This window comes from Heteronotia binoei, chromosome 5 (genome assembly GCF_032191835.1).
Source record: "Heteronotia binoei isolate CCM8104 ecotype False Entrance Well chromosome 5, APGP_CSIRO_Hbin_v1, whole genome shotgun sequence".
NCBI lineage: Eukaryota > Metazoa > Chordata > Lepidosauria > Squamata > Gekkonidae > Heteronotia > Heteronotia binoei.
Window position 1 is genome coordinate 74975891 of NC_083227.1, and position 25998 is coordinate 75001888.

A 25998-nucleotide genomic window follows, 5' to 3' on the forward strand; every position below is an offset into this window, starting at 1 on the left:
ACTTATCCTCCCTGAAGCACAGTGAGATTTAATTTATTACTGTTTGTTAATTGAATTGGGATTCAGAGATGCATGTTGCTATGCAAATATTAATGTGATATTTTATTTGGTTCTCATGGATGATTTATTGAAGCATATCTGACATACATCCATTACAACAGCAACAGTAGGCAACACAAAAAAGTGGTAAGTTGTAAGAGTGAAACAAGCCCCTGTCAAATGCAACAGTATTCTCAGTTGGCTCCTTCTAGCAATTCAGGAGCTGTCCTGGCCCAGTAAGTTAGCCAGATAGCAGAAGTCTTCAAATGCAGGGCAAACATCAACTGACTCAAGGTATGAGCTTTCGTGTGCACACACACTTCCTCAGATACAATGAAATGGAAGTTACCAGTCCATACATTACAATCACTATTCCAATCTACTAATCTCCAAATAAAATACACCAAAAAGGGGGGGGGGGATATAGCCCTTCTTGCTGGGAATACAGATGTGAGGCCTGAATGAGTTTAGCATATAGTGACTGACTATAATGTAATGCAGTGAATATTAGAATGTAATGTCATTTAGAATGGAAGAATGGAATGTAGTTCTCTAGTCTGGTGACAGAGGAAACATAACACTGCACAACCAGTCACCCCACCTCAAAGAAAACGATGCTGTTAGTTACCTTCATGCTTGAGAGCAGATGGATGGAGCATACGAACAGGTCTCAACTAATAATGACTCTCAGCATTCCACAATTAAGAAGGATATATTTACATATCTATCTCAAATATTGGTAGATTTATTTGCTTCATCATATTTTCTCTCGAAATTAAATCCAAACAAATATAAACTTAGCTTGTTATTCCTGTTTGGTCCCTGCAACAGTTAAAACATCTTTATTGTGTTGTATGTTAATTTGCTGCTTACCCTCTACCTTTATGTATGCCCTGGTAACTTTCATTTCAATGTATCTGAAGAAGTTAGCATGCATACAAAAGCTCATATGTTGAATAAAACCTTGTTGGACTTAAAGGCACTACTGGACTCAAACTTTGTTCTTTTGCTTCAAACCAAAATTTATAAACTTGACTCAGTCAACTTTATATAAATCCATGGTATCAGCAATGGTTGACAGATTAACCTATGGTTAAAACAATGAATAGATTTGGAAATAAATTTGGCCTCTTCTGCCTTTGGTGGGGTGGGGACAAAGTCTTTAAAGACAATTTGAATGAAATATTAGTTGGGACTAAGGACCAGATAGGAGTAGAGGTTTCAAACTTCATTATAGGGAAAATACTTGGGTATCTGCATAATTTTACAGTATCTAACACATCCTTCCTCCAAGTAAGAATTCCAGGTTTAAAATAAAAACTGAAATACAATACCTTAGGAAGTAAAATATAATCATTTAAGCCAAATTATAATCATTTAAGCCAAACTTCAAACTAAACTCAAAACATTTTCAGATCTGGTCTGACTGGAACCTTATCAAGCAAAAGTGATAAACTTTCATTCACTTCACATATTTTCAGTTCTCCTGGAAATGAAAGGAAGGTAATCATGATTTTAAAATACAGTAATGCTTCCCATTCTTGTGATATGAAACAGCTATAGCCATGGATTTGATTCAAAGTTTACTTTCACTCCAAAATCTTGATCCTGCTATCTGAGCTATGCAAACAGAAAACTCAATCTATGCAACTCATTCTGGAACTAGGAATTACAAATTATACACTTCAGAAAAGTGGCACTACTATTTATTTGTGTGGAGAGAAAGTAATATTTATTGTGAACTGAAACTATGTCAGCAACATTACAAAATGACTTTTTAAAAAGGAATTATAGGAATTATTGCTTAAGTCTTTGTTTAAATAAAGTGTAAATTTCTACTTCCCTTTCCTAGAAATTTAGTTAGAAATGTAAATTAAAACTAATGTTTTGCATTTCTGGATTAGTATAAACTAGCACTTCAAAGTAACATATTTGCTTTAAAACTCACTCCAGCTGAGAGGCTTGAGATTATTTGGACAGCAAGTAAATGCTTTATCATTCCCATGTGGATTTACGTTGTACTTTATGAACACTTTCTTGTTTTAGGTTCAATTTCCAAACCCAAATGCATTTATATTGAAAAAGTTTATCTAATTTACTAGACTAATATACATTATTTACAACTCATTATTGTAAAAACACAACCATACAACACCATTCTCAAATGATATGCAAGGCCTGAAAATAAACCATAAGAGCTAGCAAATTCAAAGATGATACTGAAACTCCTCCAGTGCCACATACCATTCCCCTTAACCCAGAGTGTCAAACTAATTTGTTATGAGGGCCGGATCTGACATAAATAAGACCTTGTCGGGCCAGGCCATGTCAGGTTGGACCATGTGTGTATCTATTTAAGATTAGGTAGCAGAGATATAAACTTTATAAAGGACACAAACAAACACAAGTAAAGATTTTTTAAAAAACTTAAAATATACTTACAACATTAGCACTTATTGGTCTTAAAGGTACTTTCTTTGTATTTCTCCCGTGGGATCCAGGGAACTGGGTGAAAGAAACTCTGGTGGCTCTTTCCTTCCTTCCCCAGGGGACCAGGAGGGGGAAGAGCCTCAGCCAATAGCAGGAAGAAAGGCTTGGCTCAGTAGCTCTGCTGTGTGATTGAGAAAGCCTGGCAAAGCAAGCACTGCCTCCCCCCTTCCTCCCTAAGCCAATGGAGAAAATAGAGGTTTTGCTCTGTAGCTCCTAATCGATTGAGCAAGCCTGGCAAATCATGCTGTTATGCAGAAGGAAGCAAGAGAGAGGAAGAAGGAAGCAGATGATAGCCAGTTGCTCAGGGGCCTTATAAGAGCCCTCTAGGGGCCTGATTTGGCCCCCAGGCTGCATGTTTGACACCCCTGCCTTAACCATCTCAGTACTGAAAACACAGTTCTGAAACCAAACACAAATGGGAAAGTTTACTAACTTTTCTTTTCACCTAGTTCTCTCATTTAGGAGAGCCACATAAACAAACATGATTTAAAAGAGGACTGTATATTTTTGAAAAAAGCTATCATGAAGGTAGAATGCCAGCAGCGGGGAGGGGGCTTTCCAGTGTTTTGCACTGAGTGTCACATGTATGACTATCTGCCCACAGGACAGAAGTCTTGGGTGTGTGCTCCATGCAAGAAGTTCCTGGTCCTCAGGGAACGAGTTTATACCCTTGAGGCCGAGGTGACTGACCTGGAGAAGAAGAGACAGTCAGTTAGGCACTTGGTGAAGACTCTCGGGGACACATGAAATGAGCCCCACTCTGAACGTGGCAGCCCCATTGCTGCCAGGGAGCATGAGGGTCGAGAGGGAACAGGGCACCGGGCTGAGGATAAGGGGAATGTGCCCTCAGTAGGGCCCTCTTCTTCAGTTGGTGAGCGGGTATCCTTTCGTGCCAAGGAACCATTCCTGGGCGGGGGGGGGTGGTGGTGGTGGTGGTCTTGGTAGTTGGTGATTCGATCCTAAGGCAAGTAGACAGCTGGGTAGCAAAACCGCATACTGACCGTATGGTGACTTGCCTGCCTGGTGCGAAGGTAGTGGACATTAAGTATGTTGTAGATAAGCTGATAGACAGTGCTGGGGAGGAGCCAGTGGTTTTGGTGCATGTTGGTACCAACGATGTGGGGAAATGCAGTCGTGAGGTCCTGGAGGAAAAATTTAGGCTGCTAGGCAGGAGACTTAAGGCCAGGACCTCCAAGGTAGCCTTCTCAGAAGTGCTACCTTATCTACGTGAAAGCTGGAGAGACAGGCACAAATTAGAAGTCTCAATGTGTGGATGAGTCGATGGTGTAGGGAGGAAGGGTTTAAGTTTGTTAGGCACTGGGATGCTTTCTGGAACAAGCGGGAGCTGTACGGTCTCCACTTGTCCCCAGATGGAACCAAGCTGCTGGCGCTTAAAATCAAAAAGATGACAGAGCAGTTTTTAAACTAAATCTTGGGGGAAAGCTGACAGGAGATGAAATGTCTCTGGTTCGGGAGGACTCATCTCAAAGAGTTGAAGGGTTAACTGTTACTTTTCTACCAAGTAATGGATCAGAGTTGTCCACTGAGATGGTGACAAACAGTATGGGCTGCCTGCCAAAGTCTCGAGGCAGCAGGAGGAAGGTTGCGGGCCTAACTTGCCTGGGAAATTATAGATGTTTGTATACAAATGCTAGAAGTGTTCGAAGTAAAATTGGTGAGTTGGAATGTTTAGTGTTGAGGGAAAACATAGACATTGTGGGAATTTCAGAAACTTGGTGGAATGAGGAGAATCAGCGGGACACGGTGATTCCTGGATATAAGTTATATTGGAAGGATAGGGAGGGAAGGGCTGGAGGTGGGGTGGCTCTATATGTCAGAGAGGGTATACAGTCCAGTAAGACTGAGGTAAAAGAATTAGATTCCCTTCTAGAAATGCTTTGGGTTGAAATAGAGGGCCCCAAAGGAAATTTAACTATGGGAGTTTGTTATCGCCCACCAAATCAAAAGATAGAGGATGATTATAATATGATGGAAGGATTAAAGACAGCGGCTAAACGTAAAAACTGAGTTGTAATAGGTGATTTTAACTACCTGCAGATTGATTGGGTCAATATGTGTTCAGGTTGAGAGAAAGAAATTGAGTTTCTAGATGCTCTCAATGACTGTGCTATGGAGCAGATGGTCACAGAACCTACCAGGGGTGGGGTGATCCTGTATTTGGTCCTAAGTAATGCCAAAGACTTGGTGAGAGATGTAAAAGTGATCGCACCGCTTGGGAGCAGTTACCATAACGTTATTGATTTCACCATTTGTATAAATAGAGAGTTGCCCCAAAAGACCAACACAACCATGTTTAACTTTAAAAGGGGTAAATTCTCTGAGATGAAGACGTATGTGAAGAGGAAATGGAAAGGAAAGGTAAATACAGTCCAAACTCTTGATTTTTAAACTGATTCTTGTTAGCTTTTGTGTTGTGAGCCGCCCTGAGCCCGCCTCAGTGGGGTAGGGCGGGATATAAATCGAATAAAATAAATAAATAAAATAATAAATAATTGGGGAAGCCTAGAGGCTATTTAAAACTACAATCCTAGAAGCTCAGATAAAATATATACCACAAGTTAGGAAAGGCACAAACAGGTATAAGAGAAGGCCTGCATGGTTAACAAACAAAGTAATGGAAGCTGTAAAAGGTAAGAAGGACTCCTTTAAGCGGTGGAAAGCTAGTCCGAGTGAGATTAATAAAAGGGAACACAGGCTGTGGCAAACCAAATGCAAGACTGTGATCAGGCAGGCAAAAAGGGACTATGAGGAGCATATTGCAAAAAACATAAAGACCAACAATAAAAATTTCTTCAAATATATTAGAAGCAGAAAACCAGCCAGGGAGGCAGTGGGGCCCTTGGATGACCAAGGGGTCAAAGAATTACTGAAGGAGGATAGGGAAATGGCTGAGAAGCTGAATGCATTTTTTTCCTCCGTCTTCACTGTGGAAGATGAGAAGTGTTTGCCTGCTCCAAAACCACTAATTTTGGAAGGGGTGCTGAAAGACCTGAGTCAGATTGAGGTGACAAGAGAGGAGGTCCTACAACTGATTGACGAATTAAAAACTAATGAGTCACCAGGTCCAGATGGCATACATCCAAGAGTTCTGAAAGAACTCAAAGTTGAACTTGTGGATCTCCTGACAAAAATATGTAATCTTTCATTAAAATCTGCCTCCGTTCCAGAGGACTGGAAGGTAGCAAATGTCACCCCCATCTTTAAAAAGGGTTCCAGAGGAGATCCGGGAAATTACAGGCCAGTCAGTCTGACTTCAATACTGGGAAAGTTGGTAGAAACCGTTATCAAGGACAGAATGAGTAGGCACACTGATGAACATAAGTTATTGAGGAAGACTCAGCATGGGTTCTATAAGGTAAGATCTTGCCTCACTAACCTGTTACAGTTCTTTGAGGGGGTGAACAAGCATGTGGATAAAGGGGACCCAATAGATGTTGTTTACCTTGACTTCCAGAAAGCTTTTGATAAAGTTCCTCATCAAAGCCTCCTTAGTAAGCTCGAGAGTCACGGAGTAGAAGGACAGGTCCTCTTGTGGATCAAAAACTGGCTAATTAATAGGAAGCAGAGAGTGAGTATAAATGGGCAGTCTTCGCAGTGGAAGACGGTAAGCAGTGGGGTGCCGCAGGGCTCAGTACTGGGTCCCATGCTCTTTAACTTGTTCATTAATGATCTGGAGTTGGGAGTAAGTAGTAAAGTGGCCAGGTTTGCAGATGACACAAAATTGTTCAGGGTGGTGAGAACCAGAGAGGATTGTGAGGCACTCCAAAGAGATCTGTTGAGGCTGGGTGAGTGGGCATCAACGTGGCAGATAAGGTTCAATGTGGCCAAGTGCAAAGTAATGCACATTGGGGCTAAGAATCCCAGCTACAAATACAGGTTGATGGGTTGTGAACTGGCAGAGACTGACCAAGAGAGAGATCTTGGAGTCGTGGTAGATAACACACTGAAAAAGTCAAGTCAGTGTGCGATTGCAATAAAAAAGGCCAACGCCATGCTGGGAATTATTAGGAAGGGAATTGAAAACAAATCAGCCAGTATCATAATGCCCCTGTATAATCGATGGTGCGGTCTCATTTGGAGTACTGTGTGCAATTCTGGTCACCGCACTTCAAAAAAGATATTATAGCATTGGAAAAAGTCCAGAAAAGGGCAACTAGAATGATTAAAGGTTTGGAACACTTTCCCTATGAAGAAAGGTTAAAACGCTTGGGGCTCTTTAGCTTGGAGAAACGTCGACTGCAGGGTGACATGATAGAGGTTTACAAGGTTATGCATGGGATGGAGAAAGTAGAGAAAGAAGTCCTTTTCTCCCTTTCTCACAATACAAGAACTCGTGGGTATTCAATGAATTTGCTGAGCAGTCAGGTTAAAACGGATAAAAGGAAGTACTTCTTCACCCAAAGGGTGATTAACATGTGGAATTCACTGCCACAGGAGGTGGTGGCGGCTACAAGCATAGCCAGCTTCAAGAGGGGATTGGATAAAAATATGGAGCAGAGGTCCATCAGTGGCTATTAGTCACAGTATGTGTGTATAAATACATACATACATTTACATACATACATATATATATATAGAGAGAGAGAGAGAGAGAGGCCACTGTGTGATACAAAGTGTTGGACTGGATGGGCCATTGGCCTGATCCAACATGGCTTCTCTTATGTTCTTATGAATACATCTTTACTTACAGCAATCCATGTCCTACTCAAGAGAAGGAACATTAATCGGTTACATTATGATGGTCAAAGTATACACTACTAGATGATTGGCTACAAGAACCAGATACATACTACAGTATAAATAATCCTGCACAATGCACACTATGTACACTCTTGTTTGTTTACTGCACAAATGCACAACTATACCACAAGAAATTCAACACAGATTGGTATGAACAACATAGTATCAGAAGTGGCATCAGTAGTGGATCCTACCATGGTGCTAGAAAGTGCCATCAAGTCACAGCCAACAAATAGGAGGGTGTTCAAGACAAGAAACATTCAGAAGCAGTTTGCCATTGCCTGCCTCTGTGAGCAACCCTGGATTTCTCCTGTCAAGTACTAACCAGGACCAATTCTGCTTAGCTTCCAAGATCTAACAACATTTGGCTTCTCCTCCTCCTCCACGTTACAGCCAATTTATGGCAATCCCAAAGGGTTTTCAAGAAAAGAAATGCAACCCGGAATTTTCTAGGTGGTTTCCCATCCAAGTACTAATCAGGGCCAAACCTCGCTTACCTTCCAAGACCAGATTAGATCAGGCTAGTACAGGCCATCCAGGTAAAGGCGGATTCTACCATACACCCTCTTAAATCAGACGGTGTGCAATATTTATTCCCTTTTGTATTACTGTTTTATGTCAGATCTAAGATCTTTAAATCCTTCATGCAGGACTGTCCCTGTCGGGCTTTTGTGTAGCTCAGAAAATGCTTATATAACACAACCACAAGGGCAAAAGTCAATCACATGATCTTTCCTACAAAGCCACCCACCATCAGCAATTCCTGCAAGGGTTCTAATGCTATGGTCAAGACCCAAGTGAACAAGCTTTACCCATGCAACCAAGAAATCTAAATATTACCCCCAGCTGAACAGAAGACATTCACAGAGAGATGATTCACCACACTGACAAGATAACACTGCATGGCTCCTTACTTAAAGCAATTTTCAGACTGTTCTATCTCCAGTATAATAGTTTATCTCATCAGCAAACAAGGCTAAGCAGTAGCATTGCCGCAATATTCCAACCAATAACTCATTCTAATTTCAATCTGTTTATTCACAAACATAAATCAAGCAAAGGAAAAAATGTTGTCCTGAAGATGCCCAACAAAGAATAATGGTCCTTCCATCCTTCCTCTCTCTTTCTTTCTCTTTCTCTCTCTCTCTTCTTTCTCATACAATTCAATCCCCTATTTCAGGGGTGGCCAACGGTAGCTCTCCAGATGTTTTTGCTACAACTCCCATCAGCCCCAGCCATTGGCCATGCTGGCTGGGGCTGAAGGGAGTTGTAGGCAAAAAAACATCTGGAGAGATACCGTTGGCCACCCCTGCCCTATTTCATTATCCATCTTCTACCAGTAGACCAAAATATGGCTTTTAACTTTACCTCACTTTATATGCCCCATGGCACAGAGTGGTAAAGCTGCAGTACTGCAATCTGAACTCTCTGCTCACGACCTGTGTTTGATCCCGGCGGAACTTTGGAGGTGGAATCAGGAGACTTTCCCCATTCCCTAAAATAAATAAAAATACAGCAGTCCAGTTCCCCTGAATACAGTCGACATTTCCTTGTCCCCAGCAGCTGGCTGCCCTTCCACTAAATAAAATTGAACACACACACATACAAAGCAGACAAAATAAACACAGTTTTGCAAGCTCACACTTTTGTGATCTCACTGGAGCAATTTACTCATGAGAGTTTTTGAATGTAACCACCTGCTTCTTCAGACTAGCACTGAGAAATTAAAGGTTCTAGTTTACTCTTTATTATCTATTTTACTATGCAAATGACTTCTGAAATTAATGCAAAACAAATGGAAGGACTGGGCTCCTTCCTTTATCATAGCTTCACAGACTCACCAGGAAGACCCACTTTGCTCCGCCTGCTAGCCTCACTCCTATACAGCCTCCTCTAGCTGAGATTTAAAGGCAAACACACCTTCCAAAACACAAGGAGTTCCCCAGCTTCTTCTAAACCTTCCAAAGTGGAAAGGCACATGGTGACTTTTGGGGTGGAGCTTCCCCCTGTCGGCCAGCTGGCAGGCAGTGGGGAGGAGCTTGAAAAACCAGGAGATCCCCCACTGGGACCCGGGGACTGGCAAGACTAAATTCATTGTTTGGATATGCCATTGGAAAACATTTTCAAGATTAAAACAGATGAAATATCAACAAAGATCCCTTAAACACTAAACAGCCTTGTAAGTAATTCCAGAAAAAAATTACACAGGTGTAAAAAGGTGGACTTTCACTCCCCCCCTCATTTTCTAATTCACTTTAATGCCAGTGCATAGAGAATTAGGGATAGAAATTATTCCTGATTAATTAAACAAAACAAAAACACCCAAAATATTGTCTTCCATAGATGCTAGCTATTAATAATCCATTACTCAGGAAAGAAACATTGCATAACAGGAATGGCCCCATTGATTTCCAGGAGTTTATATGAATATATTTTGTAAAAATTAGAAACAGCAGGTATTCAAATATGACTCCAGACACTAAGTGTAGACTATAGGAGAAGTGACATTGATCTCTCTTGGCTGTTAGGCCTAATCACATGTTACAAAGTCATCAAGTACCCTGAGTGCCCTGTCAACAGACAAGTTCTGCGTGTTCCAAGTTTGTAACCTAATTACTTAGGTGCGCACCTGCTCGATATACAACTGGACTGCGGCACACGGGGAGAGGGGGCTTAAGCCTCCGCCCTCCAGGTATCATTTTCCCCATCTGAAACTGCCCAAGAGACTCAGCATTGGCCACATTAGAGAAATTTAACTGTTCTGATTTTAAAAAGCCACTCCTGAGCTGCTTTGACCCCTGCTGGGGAAAATGAACAGTTTTCTCACATTTTTATAATTAGCTGGGTTCGCGCATTCTCTTCATTCTCGTCAAGCAGAACTTTGTGTGGGATGAATGCCCCTATTGCATGCTGATCGCCAATGTTTGGGGTCAGTGTATTAGCTCTTTATTTTTGCTGTCTTGAATCCCTGCTAAGAGAAAATAAACTACACTGGATGCTTCATTCCTTCTCTCTTCTGTAATATTTAATCCAATGCAAAGACTGCCATCCAGTTGAAGATCTCTGCTTTATCCTAAAATGATTTTGATGAAGATCTATTACTCTTTGCAATTAATTAGGCAAAATAAACTAATCTACAGGGTTATTTTTCTTTTTTAGAATGCATGCACTTATATTGTGTGTGGGCAAAGAAAAACTCAGAAACTCCCTGACTGCTGAAAAATGGTACATAAGAGAAAGGAAGATAAACCCTTAACTGCAACACCATGACAGCTGCTGTTACAATATATTTTCCTGCTGTGCATTTAGAGCTGGAACATAAATGAATTAGAATATTTTATTGTTTCAAAGGTGAAAAGTTATGTAAGACACTTCAATGCAAAGAAACACAACATTACAATTCCCCCTTTTCTGCAGCAGCTCAAGGATTCAGAAATAAAAGACATCAAAGGGGAGGGACGGTGGCTCAGTGGTAAAGCATCTGTTTGGTAAGCAGAAGGTCCCAGGTCCAATCTCCGGCATCTCCAACTAAAAAGGGTCCAGGCAAATAGGTGTGAAAAACCTCACCTTGAGATCCTGGAGAGTCGCTGCCAGTCTGAGTAGACAATACTGACTTTGATGGACCGGGGGTCTGATTCAGTATAAGGCAGCTTCATATGTTCATATATATGTTCGTAAAAGCAGTTTGTTAGCTCACTGGTAATCATGATCATTAAGAAAAATGGGGATAAAAATGAAAAGCTCTCTTTTCAAGTGGACAGTGGACAAAGGGGCTTCCAGTGAACCTGGTCACCAGTTCTGGAAACTCAGAATTCAAGATAATGGGACAAAAAAAATTAGAAAACAGAAAACAAAACTAGCTTACTCCACACTGAGCATTGCAAAATCTTCAATCCAAAAACCATCAAAAGACTTTCAAAACATAATGCTCTTCACCCAATGAAGCAGGCTTTGTACTAATAACATGGTTATTCTAACAGATCAGAGAACCAGAGCATGCTGAGAATGTGGATTTTTTTTCTTTTAAAAAGCCTGAAGTAATATAGGTTGTAATGTTCAAAACCCTCTTCCTCCAAAACATTCTAGCTAACTTCAATATGTCTGGTTTTAATGTAGTCCACTTGTGCATCAACGTCTAACTGCTTGATCTTGCACTCTGCTGCTCATATGTAGCACAGCACAAGATCCAGAACTAAATCAGGGTAATGTGGTATAGTATAGTGTTAAATTAAGATCTGGGGGACCTGGCTTCAAATCCCCATTCTGTCAGAAAGTTTCATGGTCATCCTGACCAGACAGATTCTCTCCACCTAAGCTACGTCAAAGGGTTATTGTGAGGATGAAACAGAGAATGAAAAGAACTAGGTATGACACCTTGAGCTCCTGGAAGGAAAGGAATGATAAAAATGTAAAGGACCAAAGATCTCGCACTAGAGGTTGGCTTAGCTGTGATTAAAGGAAATACACCTCCATGGAATGCAAGCAAGGGCCAACAGAAAGGTGAACGAGGCCCTGACCCCCTGATGGCTTTCGTGCCCCTGCAAAATACCTTAAAGGTTCTATCAGAAGAAGAAGATATTGGATTTATATCCCGCCCTTTACTCTGAATCTCAGAGTCTCAAAGCGGTCACAATCTCCTTTACCTTCCCCTCCCACAACAGACACCCTGTGAGGTATGTGGGGCTAAGAGAGCTCTTACAGCAGCTGCCCTTTCAAGGACAACTCCTATGAGAGCTATGGCTAACCCAAGGCCATTCCAGCAGCTGCAAGTGGAGGAGTGAGGACTCAAACCCAGTTCTCCCAGGAAAGAGTCCACACACTTAACCACTACACCAAATTGACTCTATCAGAGCATCACAGAGGCAGGAAAGGTGACTTCCCATTATTGTATAAGAGTGACTCTCTTTACAGTCCAACAGGGCAGACCTATCTCTGTCCTGTGCCATGTACTGATGTAGCTGCTGCAGCTAAAACAGAAGTTTTTCACTGTAATATCCAGTGCCATATATAAACGTATGAAACTGTCTTATAAAGAATCAGACCATTAGTTCGTCTAGCTCAGCATTGTCTACTCTGACTGGTAGATGATCTACAGGTTCTCAGGCAGCCATATGAACCAATGAAACGCCAAAGATCCAACCAGAATGCAAATCATATGCTCTACCACAGAGTCACAGTCCTTCAGGCTGCATACCCTATTCATCACATTACTTGGAAGCTACTGGAACTTCTATTACAGAAGCCTTACTCAGGACACACTCAGGGTCGCTCATATCTCTCTACAGACTTCAGCAATAGAACTCCATAAAGCTCCTCTAGAAGAAGAAATAATTTCTGAATTGAAGTCATGCTTACTCATGATACTGAACCTGTTAAACTATACTGTTTTTACAGATTTATTTAATGCACAAATGGGACTGCACAACAGAGCTCATTGAGTGGTGCACAATTTTTAAAAAAGAGGGATAAAAAGATAGAACATGCTCACCAAAAAAAAAAAGCATAATTCAATTCAATGTTCTTTGAAATGAAAAGGGTTTCACCTGCTACCTGAAAGCCAGTAGGGAAAGTGCCAAGAGAGCATCCCAGGCCGAGGAGTTCCATCATGAGGTGCTACAAATGTGAAATCTCAAGCTCTTGTAACCACCCCTGATAACAGAGCACTCACAATACTCTCATTGCACAGTGCATTCTAAATGCATCAGTTCTCCTGGTTTCAAGGAGTTTTTCATGTCACTGACTTCCTTGTCCTTTTTAGCTGGAGATGCCAGGGACTGAACTTGGGACCTTCTGCATGCAAAGCAGATGCTCTACCAATAAGCCTCTGCCCATCTCAGTGTGCTATATTGCATGTAACTGGTCAATGGTGGAGGGGTTGTAGGAACAAAGGTACATTCTACTGCACATAATGGAGTTGCTCTGATATTTCATATGTTGGGGAATGTTATTTTGTTCAAAATGAGGAAGATTGCTGGGGACTATGTTTCCAAGGACCCAGTGTTATGCCTACTTTTTGTTGTTGATATAAAGGCACAGTATGCCACTCAGAAAGACTTAGAGTCATATCTTTTAAATGCGGTCAAATTAATGCCATTGCAAAGCAGGTTCTCTCCTGTAAGAATCAGTGGACTGGAATATTTTAGCGATGGAAAAACCCACCCACCAGGTTAAAGTGGGCAGAGGCCAAACTAGTACAAACTAGTACTGGTCACTTTTCCCTAGAATATACTGAGGTTCCCAACATGTTTTATCCCATTTCAGGTAAACATTTTTTGACTCCTGTTTATTTACAATTTATGATCTCTTCAGCATCATCCTTCTCTCTCTCTCTCTCCACAGACAGTGTATGTGTAACTATTTTAATGTTTTCATTTCAAATGGTGGGAAAGTTTCAGAAGACTGTGTTTGGTTGCTAATAATGTTAACATTTTAATGTTATATCTTAATAGTTTTACAGCAGTATCCTAAGCCTTGTTTCTGAATGGCTTAAGTTGGCAATAAGCCTTACAGTGGCATATCCTGAAGATACACCAGCATATCTGGAGATAGGCCAGCGCCAAGCTATGTAGGTGCTGAGATGGAGAGTGAACATAAGAACATAACAGAACACAAGAGAAGCCATGTTGGATCAGGCCAATGGCCCATCCAGTCCAACACTCTGTGTCACACAGTGGCCAAAACTCGGGAGCCATCAGGAGGTCCACTGGGGAGAAGGCTTCAGAAGCCCTCCCACTCTTGCTCCCCCCCAGCACCAGTGTAACACCAGCACCTGGTAAACTTGTGTTATGTCAGGATGTGTTGGCATCCTAAACCTACAGCCCCAGTCATGTCCCTAGTACGACATAACAGATCAGCAAGAATCCTGGTGCAGTTTTAAACACTCACATGAAGAGTCTCCCACCTTGCTTCTAGCCCTTGATAGTAACTCAGTCTGTTGCCTATCAGAGTCCTCCATATAATCCACAGCCAGAAAACCCAGAGGGCAGATGACAGTATGTACGAAATGAGGTAAACCTGATTCCATGTCACAAAGATCCTTTGCACAAAAGGGATCACTTTGCACAAACAGTTTAAGGGAAGAACAGACATTGCTGTAGTATATTGCTAAGACTGCTTTGCTTAGATCCAGGGGACATGGGAAACAAAATGAGAGTTCCCACTCATCCAGCTGAAGGTGCAAGGGCAAGGTACCCCATACAGATAAGCAGACTGTGACTGCTGTAACTGTTCTCCCATATATTTACAGTGGGTTTTTCTTCAACAACCTTACCTCCCTCAACAGTTGCTAGGAGTAAGTATGCAGTGAAGAAATGGGGGTGAGGTGGGACCTGAAGATATGCTGGCACGTTATCACTGCACTATTAGCACTTGCAAGTGGGAGGCACAGGAAGCAAAACTACAGTCCTAGATAGATTCCAGTAGACAGCCGTGTTGGTCTGAAGCAATAGAACAAAGCAGTAGACAAGTGCACCTTTAGGACCAACTAAGTTTTATTCAGAATGTAAGCTTTCGTATGCTCTTAAACAGACTTCAAGTCTGCTTAAGAGCATGCGAAAGCTTACATCCTGAATAAAACTTAGTTGGTCTTAAAGGGTGCACTTATCTACTGCTTTGTTCTACAGTCCTAGATGACTGTCAGTAGCTCTACTATACATTTTGCTACAGATGACTTGCAGAGCAATCCTAAGCAGATCTACTCTGAATTCTAAGGTATATTCAATGAGGCTTGCTCCCATGAAAGTGCTCTTAGGATTGCACTGTAAGCCTCTTATTGCGTCCCAGGAGCAAAACCCCACGGTGACAATGAACTGCTATGTAATGATGTGGCCATGCCTGCTTGAAGCCAACTCATCACCCTCCTACACAGAAGAGACCAATGAAAGGAACGAAAGGTGTGTTCTGCATATGAGCAGTGGCAGCCTGATGTTGGGGAGACCGAGTGGCTGTACTAACACGCATACTGACTGTCTCCATCTACCTGTCATGAGGGTTTAATCAGCAATCCATTCCATGACTGGAGGCTTCTAGTGTTGTTGCTATGGACTCCAGTGCAACTGCTATGTTTTCTGTGCTTTATTGAAGGGTGTTTCTTTCATATATTTACCCCCTTGCAGAAGGTACATTGTATAGACTAGTGGTAAGCCAGGACCATGCCATCATGGAGGTGGAGTATTAGGATTGAGCTGCCTATATTGCCTACTAAAACTTCCATTTTCAATGGTTGAAAGAATATAAAGGGGTATTCTCAAAGCCTCTCATTGCTGAAATACAAATGTGGCTCCGGTTCTTGGTAGCAGACATCCCTCCACTTTCTACAAAATCTCACAAGCCAGCATTTGTATTCTAATAATGTGATTCTTCCAGGTATTGAAAACAAGCTAAGGACTCCTGCATGTGAAACTGTGTAATTGTCAAAGAATTTCTAATTGCTATGACAACTAGATGAGATACTGAGTTCTGCTCTTAAATCTATTAAATTTTACGGGTGTTACTTTCAAAGGCCTCACAGTAACTTATATTCAGCTCCTAAACCAATTGAATTGGAAATAGGTCCCATTAATATCCATGGAACCTACTTTCAAATAAATCTCTTAGTATACCAGCCTTCAGGCTCTAGGTTCGAATGAAAAATGATGGGCCATATACTGTAAGAATGACCCTAAAGCATTTTGGAGCTTTAAAATACTTCTTAACATAACCAACTTAATCTCAAAACGGCTGCACTTGCACGCAAATTTACTCACATCTCACAACAGTATGTAAAACTTAAACTTCAAACTGATTATTCCTTTTTAAATCCAAGCTTTAGACTGAGGGCCAAATTACACACATAACTTTCCTCAGACTTTTTTTTCCTTTAAAAAAAAAAAGTTGCAGGAATCTGCCTGAAAAGCAGCAGAGGAAAGACAATCTAATTCCTTTTCTTTTTCTCCTACTTAAAATTCCACCAGGCCATTTTTGTTCCAACTACTAAAAAAAAACAGGTGTCCACAGGGCTTTAATTGAGCAGGAACGCAGTTCCTGCTGGCCCAGCATCAGAGGGTGTGACCTAATATGCAAATGAGTTCCTGTTGGGCTTTTTCTACAAAAAAGCCCTATGTGGAACAATGGTGACATCAAGAGGTGTGACCTAATATGCAAATGAGTTTCTACTGAGCCTTTTCTACAACCCCCCCCCCCCGGATACCCATATTATTTCTCCAGCCAGGATTAAGACAAGCATCACCTCATAATCACCTACTGAACATCTGCTTCCAACTGCAGCCTCACACAGATTTTTTTGCTTAAAACATAAACATTCTGGGGAAATTTCAGGTAACTGTATGTAATGCGCAATTTGGCCCCTAAGATATGTTGAAACTTAAGCCTGTGCCTTCTTTTCCAGTCCTATATATGACAATTAATGTAAACATATCTGTCTTAAAAAACATATTAGAGATATGATGTGCCTAGACTCATTTAAGTTATTAAAGCTGTGACCACTATGCATCAACATTAGAATTAGTTGCATGGTCTAGTATTTCAAATAAAACTTTCAGTAGTCTACCATCTTCTCTTTAAGTCCCATTTAAAACAATTAAAAGAACTGGCAGTCCAGTTCTGAAGGAGAATAAGCATCCAGGGCTCTCAGCTGACCCCAACAGCTCAGCCTCTGTAAAAATCAGAACCACGGCTGAAATTCATTGCAGTAGGATCTGTGACTGCACAAGGACACAATATTCAGCACATTTTCCCCTAAGGAGTGAATTGAAACACCAACCTAGTTAGCAGTTATTCTGGGGTGGAGGGCTCCCTGGCAGCTGAAAACCTGTGCATATGAAAGAGTTCAATGTTCATAAAGTGTGTATATGAGTTATTGCACTGAGAGAGAAATTTTAACACGGCATGGAATCTACCATGCCAAATGCATTTTGGTTAACAGAAACGAAGACTTTCTAACGTTGCCAGTAGAAAGTTAAAACAGCAGAGGCCAAACTTTCATGGTCTATCTTGCCTGTTAAATCAAACAGATGTTTTACAATTCTAGTAGAAATGTGCTTTGTATCTTTCTCAAGAAAACAAAATAATCCTACTGTTAAGTTGATTTTAAGTTGGGGAAAGGAATATAGGCACATTCAGCTGGCATTAACATTTTATGTGCGCTTGGTAACAAATCATGACAATAGTAAACTTTCACTCTGAGAGCTATAGAACAAGGCAGCCTGTGTCCCCATCTCTCTGAACTCTGCACATTGAGCACTATCCCACTGCATGAGTATGCAGGGGAATGTGGGAAGACCTACTGTAATGGAATACATATTCTTACAATTTCCTTCTCTCACTGTCTGTGTGGAGAGAAACAGCCAAAGAGCAGAAAGAGGAGGGTAGAACAAAACTGTGAGTCACCACTGGTTCACTTGGAACAGAAAACTTGGGAAGAAAGGAACTTCTTGATAAAAGAGGGGAGGATCCAATTCTTTATGTGTGCCTATATAACTACTGCACATTTAGCTTCACAGTAAACTGAAAAGAAATCCCATTTGCTTTTTCAGTGTATCCAGGGTTGGTAAGTGTTACAGTACTACATGGAAATAAACTTTGTGGGGAAAGTTTATCACTGGACTCATCATGTTCCTCCCATGCTTCTAGAAACAACTCCATATGTTTCATTTTTTTGCAAATATAAAACAAACATTTAGCATGTACTCCATAAGCAAACATACACCTTTATTTCACCATGCATACACAAAGAAAAGATATTGCATCCAGAAGCCACTATAGCTTTTCATATGCTATTTTGATGATGTACATGTATCTGTCTCAGATGTTTTGGAGTACAAGAAGATGCTCACTAAATGTGTAATACATACCTGCTAACATATGCAATATGTTAAAGTTGCTTGCATCAGGAAACCTAATAACATGTTGGAGCAACTCAGATGCAAAAGTCACATTCCCATTCTTCATGGACAAATCAGAACTTTAGGACATGATCAGGTGGTATTTCTCCCCACACACTGTACTTCAGACCACTTTGCACTCTCATCCCTTGCTCCCTTCACAGCAGATAAGGAATGATGTTCTTATAATTCTGAGTTTATTTGAATTTAGGATATCCTTGATTTTAAGTGACAGTGCCATCATATCAAGAACTATAACCTTCCAAGTCCATTGAAGGGATAGCTTAGTAGATCTGTTTAGGATTGCACTGTTAAAACTCACTTTCTACCAGGGATACTGTTGCAGGGTCAGTGATACCCTGCATTCAAACAAAAACACAAGATCACCCAGTTTTTGTGACTGATTTCCTTCCAAAGTGAGAGGAGTAAAGGAAGGAATGTACAGCCTGCACCAACTTATTCCTCAGGTAAAGTTCTGGGCAGAATGTGGAAATATCCTCTGAGCATGCTTTTAGCTGGACAACTGCAAATTAGAGATAAAGCTCATGAATGTAGTCCTCATAGTGCATCCGCCAACAAATATATAGAGATCAGTGTCAAGAAACTTAGCTTAATTATAACCATCACAAGAAGAGATAATGACACAAAGTCAAGAAAACATTGCCATTCATTTAGGATGGCGAATCAAGACTTTAAAAAGTTAGTATCTGGAATCTATATCAACCTTTCAAATCAAATTTGGGTCCCATGTATTTACTTATGTCAAGGATTCAGTCAGTAGATACAAAAAGGTCCTCTGTGGAAAGTGCCAAAACAAGGAACTGAACAACCAGCTACAAAAGACCTTCTGAGTTAATTAACACGTCCTTTCCGTCTTTGACTTTCATACTTATATGGACTTACAACATCCCTTTGATGTAATTTCTAAACTTTTAGAAGTTAGTCAGATGGTCACTTAAGTACAATATATTATATCCAATGCTAGCATTGACTATCATGGGAATTTTGCCTGAGCAAGATTTACAGAACCAGCATAGCAGAAAGTACAAAATACAGGTGAGTCACATCCAGTCAAGGGATACATAGTATATTTTCCCCAAACATCACATTCTGGACTAGCCTCACTCCATTATAAGACTGCTTCAAGGAACATTAGAGAGGTTTCTCTTTTCCACTCTCTCACATTTTTCCTAATCCATGCATTCCCCTTTATCTAGTTAGCAGCACTTCTCAGGGGATGTGGTTATTCTCTTAGGAGTCTGATCACAGACAGTTCTGCAGTTCTTTGACCCTTGATGGGGGGCCTATCTCTTAAGATTAAAAGAAGACCCTTGCCGGATCAGATCAAATGTCCATCTCATCCAACATTCTACTTCCAACAATGACCTGCCAGATTCCTTTTGGGAAGCAGTCAGTGACCTTAACAGCCATTTCTGTTTGCCCTCTTCTTGTCTACAACATGCACATGCCCCTAAATGCGCCTCATCACAATACTGTGGGCATGCTCAGAAAGTTTCTAACTGACCTGAAGTGCATATTAGCTATCAATTTGTGTTCCCCATTTAAAATCACCTAAACCTGTGGTCATCCCCCATCTTATGGTGGCAGATCCTGTACCTTAATCATGCATTTTATGAGGACTTTTGATTGTCTGCTCAGAATGTACTGGTTTCTCAAAGAAGTAATCATTTTACAAACATCAGTCATACTCTCTTTAGTCGTCTTTTCTCAAACTAAAAAGCCCCATGCCTTTTAGCCTATCTCCGTAGGGAAGGAACATCAACCTCCTTGATCATTCTTTCCACACCTTGCCATAGGATGAAAGCAGTCCCCAACAAAATCCCTACCATACCTATAGCTTGCCACCTATGGATTTCTAAACAAATCCACAGACAAAGCCCACCCAGCCTAAAACTTTCCCACTTCAATACCTACATTTGAATAGAAGCCATGCCAGGCCTCAAACTCGCCTAGAGGATGGTTGCACTTAACACAACTGACTTGCTGTCTTGGGCATGGTCAGAAGCACTCTGCTTCTAAACCCTCACAAATAGGGTGACCATAATGTCTGAAGGCCAGCCAGGGACACTGGGGGGGGGGGGCGCGCGGAGCGCGCGCGCCGTCGGAAACAGGAAGTGACGTCACTTCCGGTGACGTCACTTCCGGTGATGTCATGCCACCACCGGAAACAGGAAGTGGCATCACTTCCTGTGACATCATTTCCCCCACGTCACCTGCCGGAAACAGGAAGTGACTTCACAGCACTTCCTGTGACGTCCCCAAAAATCCCCCAAATATCACCGCCGGAAACAATTTTGTTCTCAAATCCTGTATATACTTCATCAGTATATGGGATAAGGCACTTTCTCAACTGTGCTGCATAATGCAGCCTATTTATTTTGTCCTGTTGGCTCTGTTGGCTCTATCTGCGCCACCTTCATCACTTTCGGGGTGTGGATCCCCCAGTGGGGTGGTCTCCCGACTCCCTCCGCCGACTGTTTCTGATAGCCCTGCGCCCCCTCTTTCATTTGATATGTGTCCCGTGCGGGTGCCACCCTCCCGCCGGGAGATGCCGCAAAATGAGCCCCCTTGAGGCTTATGGCGGCAGGGCTCGGGGGAAGCGAGCTAGACTGCTGTTCTTTTGAGGGGTTATAGAGTGTTTCGAGCCCGTCCCTGTGGCATCGGTCCCATCGTTGTGGGACCCAGGGGGCCGGCGCAGCGGCACGCCGAAGCAGCCTGTCACTAATAACACCGGTCGAGATGCAGGACAGGAACCTGGAAGTGACCGACAGGCTGCTTCAGCGTGCCGCTGCGCCGGCACCCTGGGCCCCACAATGATGGGACCGATGCCACAGGGACGGGCTCGAAACACTCTATAACCCCTCAAAAGAACAGCAGTCTAGCTCGCTTCCCCCGAGCCCTGCCGCCATAAGCCTCAAGGGGGCTCATTTTGCGGCATCTCCTGGCAGGAGGGTGGCACCCGCACGGGACACATATCAAATGAAAGAGGGGGCGCAGGGCTATCAGAAACAGCCGGCGGAGGGAGTCGGGAGACCACTCCACTGGGGGATCCACACCCCGAAAGTGATGAAGGTGGCGCAGATAGAGCCAACAGAGCCAACAGGACAAAATAAATAGGCTGCATTATGCAGCACAGTTGAGAAAGTGCCTTATCCCATATACTGATGAAGTAAATACAGGATCTGAGAACAAAATTGCACTAGAAGACACAAACACAAAGCTCCCTTACACTGAATCAGTGCTTGGGTCCACCAAAGTCAGTATTGTCTACTCCAGTCACAAACACAAAGCTCCCTTACACGGAATCAGTGCTTGGGTCCACCAAAGTCAGTATTGTCACATAAGAGAAGCCCTGTTGGATCAGGCCAGTGGCCCATCCAGTCCAACACTCTGCGTCACATAAGAACATAAGAGAAGCCCTGTTGGATCAGGCCAGTGGCCCATCCAGTCCAACACTCTGCGTCACATAAGAACATAAGAGAAGCCCTGTTGGATCAGGCCAGTGGCCCATCCAGTCCAACACTCTGTGTCACGTAAGAACATAAGAGAAGCCCTGTTGGATCAGGCCAGTGGCCCCTCCAGTCCAACACTCTGCGTCACATAAGAACATAAGAGAAGCACTGTTGGATCAGGCCAGTGGCCCATCCAGTCCAACACTCTGCGTCACATAAGAACATAAGAGAAGCCCTGTTGGATCAGGCCAGTGGCCCATCCAGTCCAACACTCTGCGTCACATAAGAACATAAGAGAAGCCCTGTTGGATCAGGCCAGTGGCCCATCCAGTCCAACACTCTGTGTCACATAAGAACATAAGGAGGGAGGGAGGGAAGGAAGGAAGGAAGGGAGAAAGGGAGGGAGGGAAGAAGGGAAGAAAGGAAGGAGGGAGGGAGGAAGGAAGGAAGGAAGGAAGGAAGGAAGGAAGGAAGGAAGGAAGGAAGGAAGGAAGGAAGGAAGGAAGGAAGGAAGGAAGGAAGGAAAGAGGGAGGGAGGGAGGGAGGGAGGGAGGGAGGGAGGGAAGGAAGGAAGGAAGGAAGGAAGGAAGGAAGGAAGGAAGGAAGGAAGGAAGGAAGGAAGGAAGGAAGGAAGGAAGGAAGGAAGGAAGGCAGGCCACCCCCTCCCGCCAGACCCCCCCCACTTTCGGCCCCCTTACCTACGGCGGCGGCGAGGCCTTTCCGACGCCCTCCCGGGCCTCCGCCAGCACCGGGGGGGGGGGTAGAGGCCGGGAAAGCCTCGGAAAGGCCCGCGGTGGTCGCTGGAGGCCTTCCAGCGACCAGCGCGGGCCTTTCCGACGCCCTCCCGGGCGGAGGAGCACGGGGGGGGGTGGAAGAGGCCCGGGAAGCCTCGGAAAGGCCCGCGGTGGTCGCTGGAGGCCCTCCAGCGACCAGCGCGGGCCTTTCCGACGCCCTCCCGGGCGGAGGAGCACGGGGGGGGTGGAAGAGGCCCGGGAAGCCTCGGAAAGGCCCGCGGTGGTCGCTGGAAGCCCTCCAGCGACCAGCGCGGGCCTTTCCGATGCCCTCCCGGGCGGAGGATCACGGGGGGGGGGGGGTGGAAGAGGCCCGGGAAGCCTCGGAAAGGCCCGCGGTGGTCGCTGGAGGCCCTCCAGCGACCAGCGCGGGCCTTTCCGACGCCCTCCCGGGCGGAGAAGCACGGGGGGGTGGAAGAGGCCCGGGAAGCCTCGGAAAGGCCCGCGGTGGTCGCTGGAGGCCCTCCAGCGACCAGCGCGGGCCTTTCCGACGCCCTCGTGCGCGGGCGGGGAAGGCGGGGAGTGAGGGAGGGAGTGTCCCTGCACGTGCGCAGGGCGATCTGCGCACGCGCAGGGTCGCTCCCTCCCTCACTCCCCGCCTTCCCCGCCCGCGCGCGCTGCCCCCGGCTCTCTGGCTGGCTAAACCGGGACCTCAAAATGGTCCCGGTATACCCAGCCCGGGAGCCGGGAATTGGGGGCCAGATCCGGGAAAGTCCCGGGAGACCGGGACGGTCTGGCCACCCTACTCACAAATGTCACCAGAGCCGGACTGGGACTGCAGGCTTTTGGAAGGGGACTGAGGTTCAGCTCGACTGAAGTCCAAGAAAAACCTCTAGGCTTCAGCACATTCACCAGGGATTCTCTCTCTGCCTCAGACCTACCTGGATTTTCCTCTTCTCGCAGGCAGGCCCCGTGCCTTGCACCACGCTGTCGAGCACAGTTACCAGCCCAGAATCTGGCGCCACGAAGCACGAGTGCCTGGCCCTCCTGATAGCCTCCTCGATCTCGGCGAAGCGGAACACACAGAGCGCCGAGGGCGGAGGAGCCTGTCGCCCGCCAGGCCCAGGAAACCCGATGGGACCGGCTTTCTCGAAGACTCCGAAAAGCAACTCCTCCAGCGGAGGCAGCGAAGGACTTCCCGCGCTAACCTGCAGGGCGGCGCTGGCTGGAAAGACCGATACCAGCCGGTTGAAGAGGTCGCCGCCGGCCGCCCCGGCCTTGCCACACTGCAGGCCCATCTGGATGTAGGACTCGGTCAGCTTCTTGGTCTCCCCGCCGCCGCCGCCGCCGCTGCTGCCATTGAGGGTCGTGGCGTCTGCCGAGTCCCCTAAGCAGATGCGGGCCAGCAGGCTTTGCAAGTGGCTCTCCTTTTCGCGCGCGTTGGCCTCGCTGTTGAAGGCCAAGTAGGCGTAAGAGCCCACGGGGCGGCCGAGGGGCGAAGAAAGGACAGGACGGCCGCCCTTGGAAGCCGATGCACCAGGAGCGCCCTTTTCTCCCTCAGGGCGAGAAAGCAGCGTTGGCGGCGGCTGGGTTCCACGGTGCAGAAAAGCGCCGACGAAGCTGAGCCGGTGGCGCTCCTTAGAGCCCTGTTTGATCTTGAAGATGTTGTCGTCTGAAGGGTTTATGTCGAAGGTGAAGAGCCGTGCCAAGTCGCCGCGGGCGTTGAGAGCGCGGATGGCGATCTCGGGCGTATTCTCGAAGCGGTGGTCTTCCAGGCTCTGGTTGCGCGGGAAAAAGGGGCTGCCCAAGCCCGTGTAAGTAGCCGCCACCAGCAGCCGGGTGTCCTGCCCGGGCTGCTGGAGCACCAGCCCGACAGTGGAGGCGTTGGCGTGATTGGCGGCCACGTTGAGCATGCTGGGGAAGACCGTGACCTGGTCGCCTCCTCCTCCTCCCCCCCCGCCGTCTCCTCCACCTGCCCCAGGTGGGAAGGCGACGGCCACGACGGAGATGTTGTCCATGCTGCGCAGCTGGCAGAAGCCCTGGTAGACCGAGCCGCACACCACTAGGATGCCTTGCTCAGGGTCCGGCTGTAGCAGCTTGTTGTAGTTGTCCGTGGGCTTCTTGGCGTGCTCGCACGACGCCTGGGGCAGCTGCGGAGCGTGGCACAGCGGATTGTCCTCTCGGGGGCCCACCACCTCCTCCACCTCCAGCGTCAGGTTGGGACCGGAGAGCTGGTACAGGCGGTTGACGGCCGCCAGGTAAATCTTGCTGCCCGACCGATCCAGCGCGAAGTTGTTGGTGGCAGTAGCAGAGACGAACTTGTGCTGCACTTCCAGCCCGCCGCCGGGTGCCGGGAGCAGCAGGAGCAAGAGGCAGAAGAAAGCGCGGCGGCGAGCCGGCCACAGCACCTGGTTAGCGCCTCTCCGAGCCGGCGGCACCATCCTGCCTCCTGGGCTGCCGCTCGGCACAGAGCATGAGGCTCTTTTGGCAAGCGGGGCTTTTGGCAGTCGCCCGGGAAGGGGGAATAAATAAATAAATAAATGAGCGCGCGAAAGAGAGGGAGGGAGGGAGGGAAACCTGTTTCCTGCAGCGGATCTAACACGCCTCAGCTCCAGTGTAACGCCAAGAGGGAAGTCCCGAGCCTTTGTTGCAAGCGATCGTCAGCTTCCTTACTGGACCGGCCTCTCCAACCGAGTTACAACTGCATGTCTGAGAAAAACTGCGCCCTCCCTTAAGTCTGATAGCTCTCTCCCTCTCTTGCTGCTTTCCGACTTCTCCGACGTCCTTTTTTTCTTTTGCATTACTCTTTTTTATATAAGGTTTGTCATGTGAATATGATTAAGTTAAAGCCGTCCCCCCCCCCCCCCCAAAAGCTGGAAGGCAATAATGGAAGCAGCCAAAAAGACAAAGAAGCAGCTCCTTTGCTAACAAATAACTTTTGTCTTTGCTTTTTTTTAATGTCGGGAAGGGAGAATGTGGGACTCCACTGGGGTGAGGGGGATAGAAAGTTTTCTCCTCCAGACCTAAAGAAAGCAACAGTGTGCTGGGGTTAAAAATAGATCTAACCAAACAACATTAATTTCAGGCAATCCAGCACTAACTGACCTTTTGGTTATAGCCATTCTTCTTTTCCCCCCTCCCCTCTCCCCACAATGAAAATAAGTTAACTCTCAATCCTCTTGAAGTGCTGCCTTCCTCATAAAAAAGGGTTTTACAAGAAAGGATAACAAAGAAGGGAAGGTCAGGCTGTCTGGGGTTTGGGGGTCAGGAACAAATTAAGAGGGCAAGTATGCCAAGCATGTAAGATGAGGGAGGGGAGAAATTAGTTTAGTCCCACTGTGTTTCAGTCATTGGCACCACACAGCGAAGAGGGTGCTTCAATTAATCTGTCAGAATGTACTCAGCTGCCCTGTTAATGCCTTGCCAAGTTCACAGGCTTGGGATCTTCTTTTGCCCAAGAAACTACAGGGCCAGGTTGGCTTCTTGCCTTGCTGTTGGATGAACTTCACTTTGATCATCCTTCTTTTGAGGGCAGGGTGCTCATTTTCAGTAGATGTACCTGATACACTAGTTGGCACTCAATAAATAGCTGTTAGCATAGTAGTAGCCATAACTATAGATGTT

General features: G+C 45.0%; 1 protein-coding gene across 1 annotated transcript in view; it reads right to left on the reverse strand.

Moving 5' to 3' along the window:
• Positions 1 to 24893, reverse strand: part of PLXND1 (plexin D1) — a 208835-nt gene extending 183942 nt beyond the window's left edge. The window contains exon 1 of the mRNA XM_060239643.1: positions 23316 to 24893. Within this exon, the coding sequence (XP_060095626.1) occupies positions 23316 to 24815 (1500 nt within the window). The 5' untranslated portion in view covers positions 24816 to 24893. The remainder of the gene's footprint in view (positions 1 to 23315) is intronic.
• Between the last annotated feature and the right edge of the window lie 1105 nt (positions 24894 to 25998).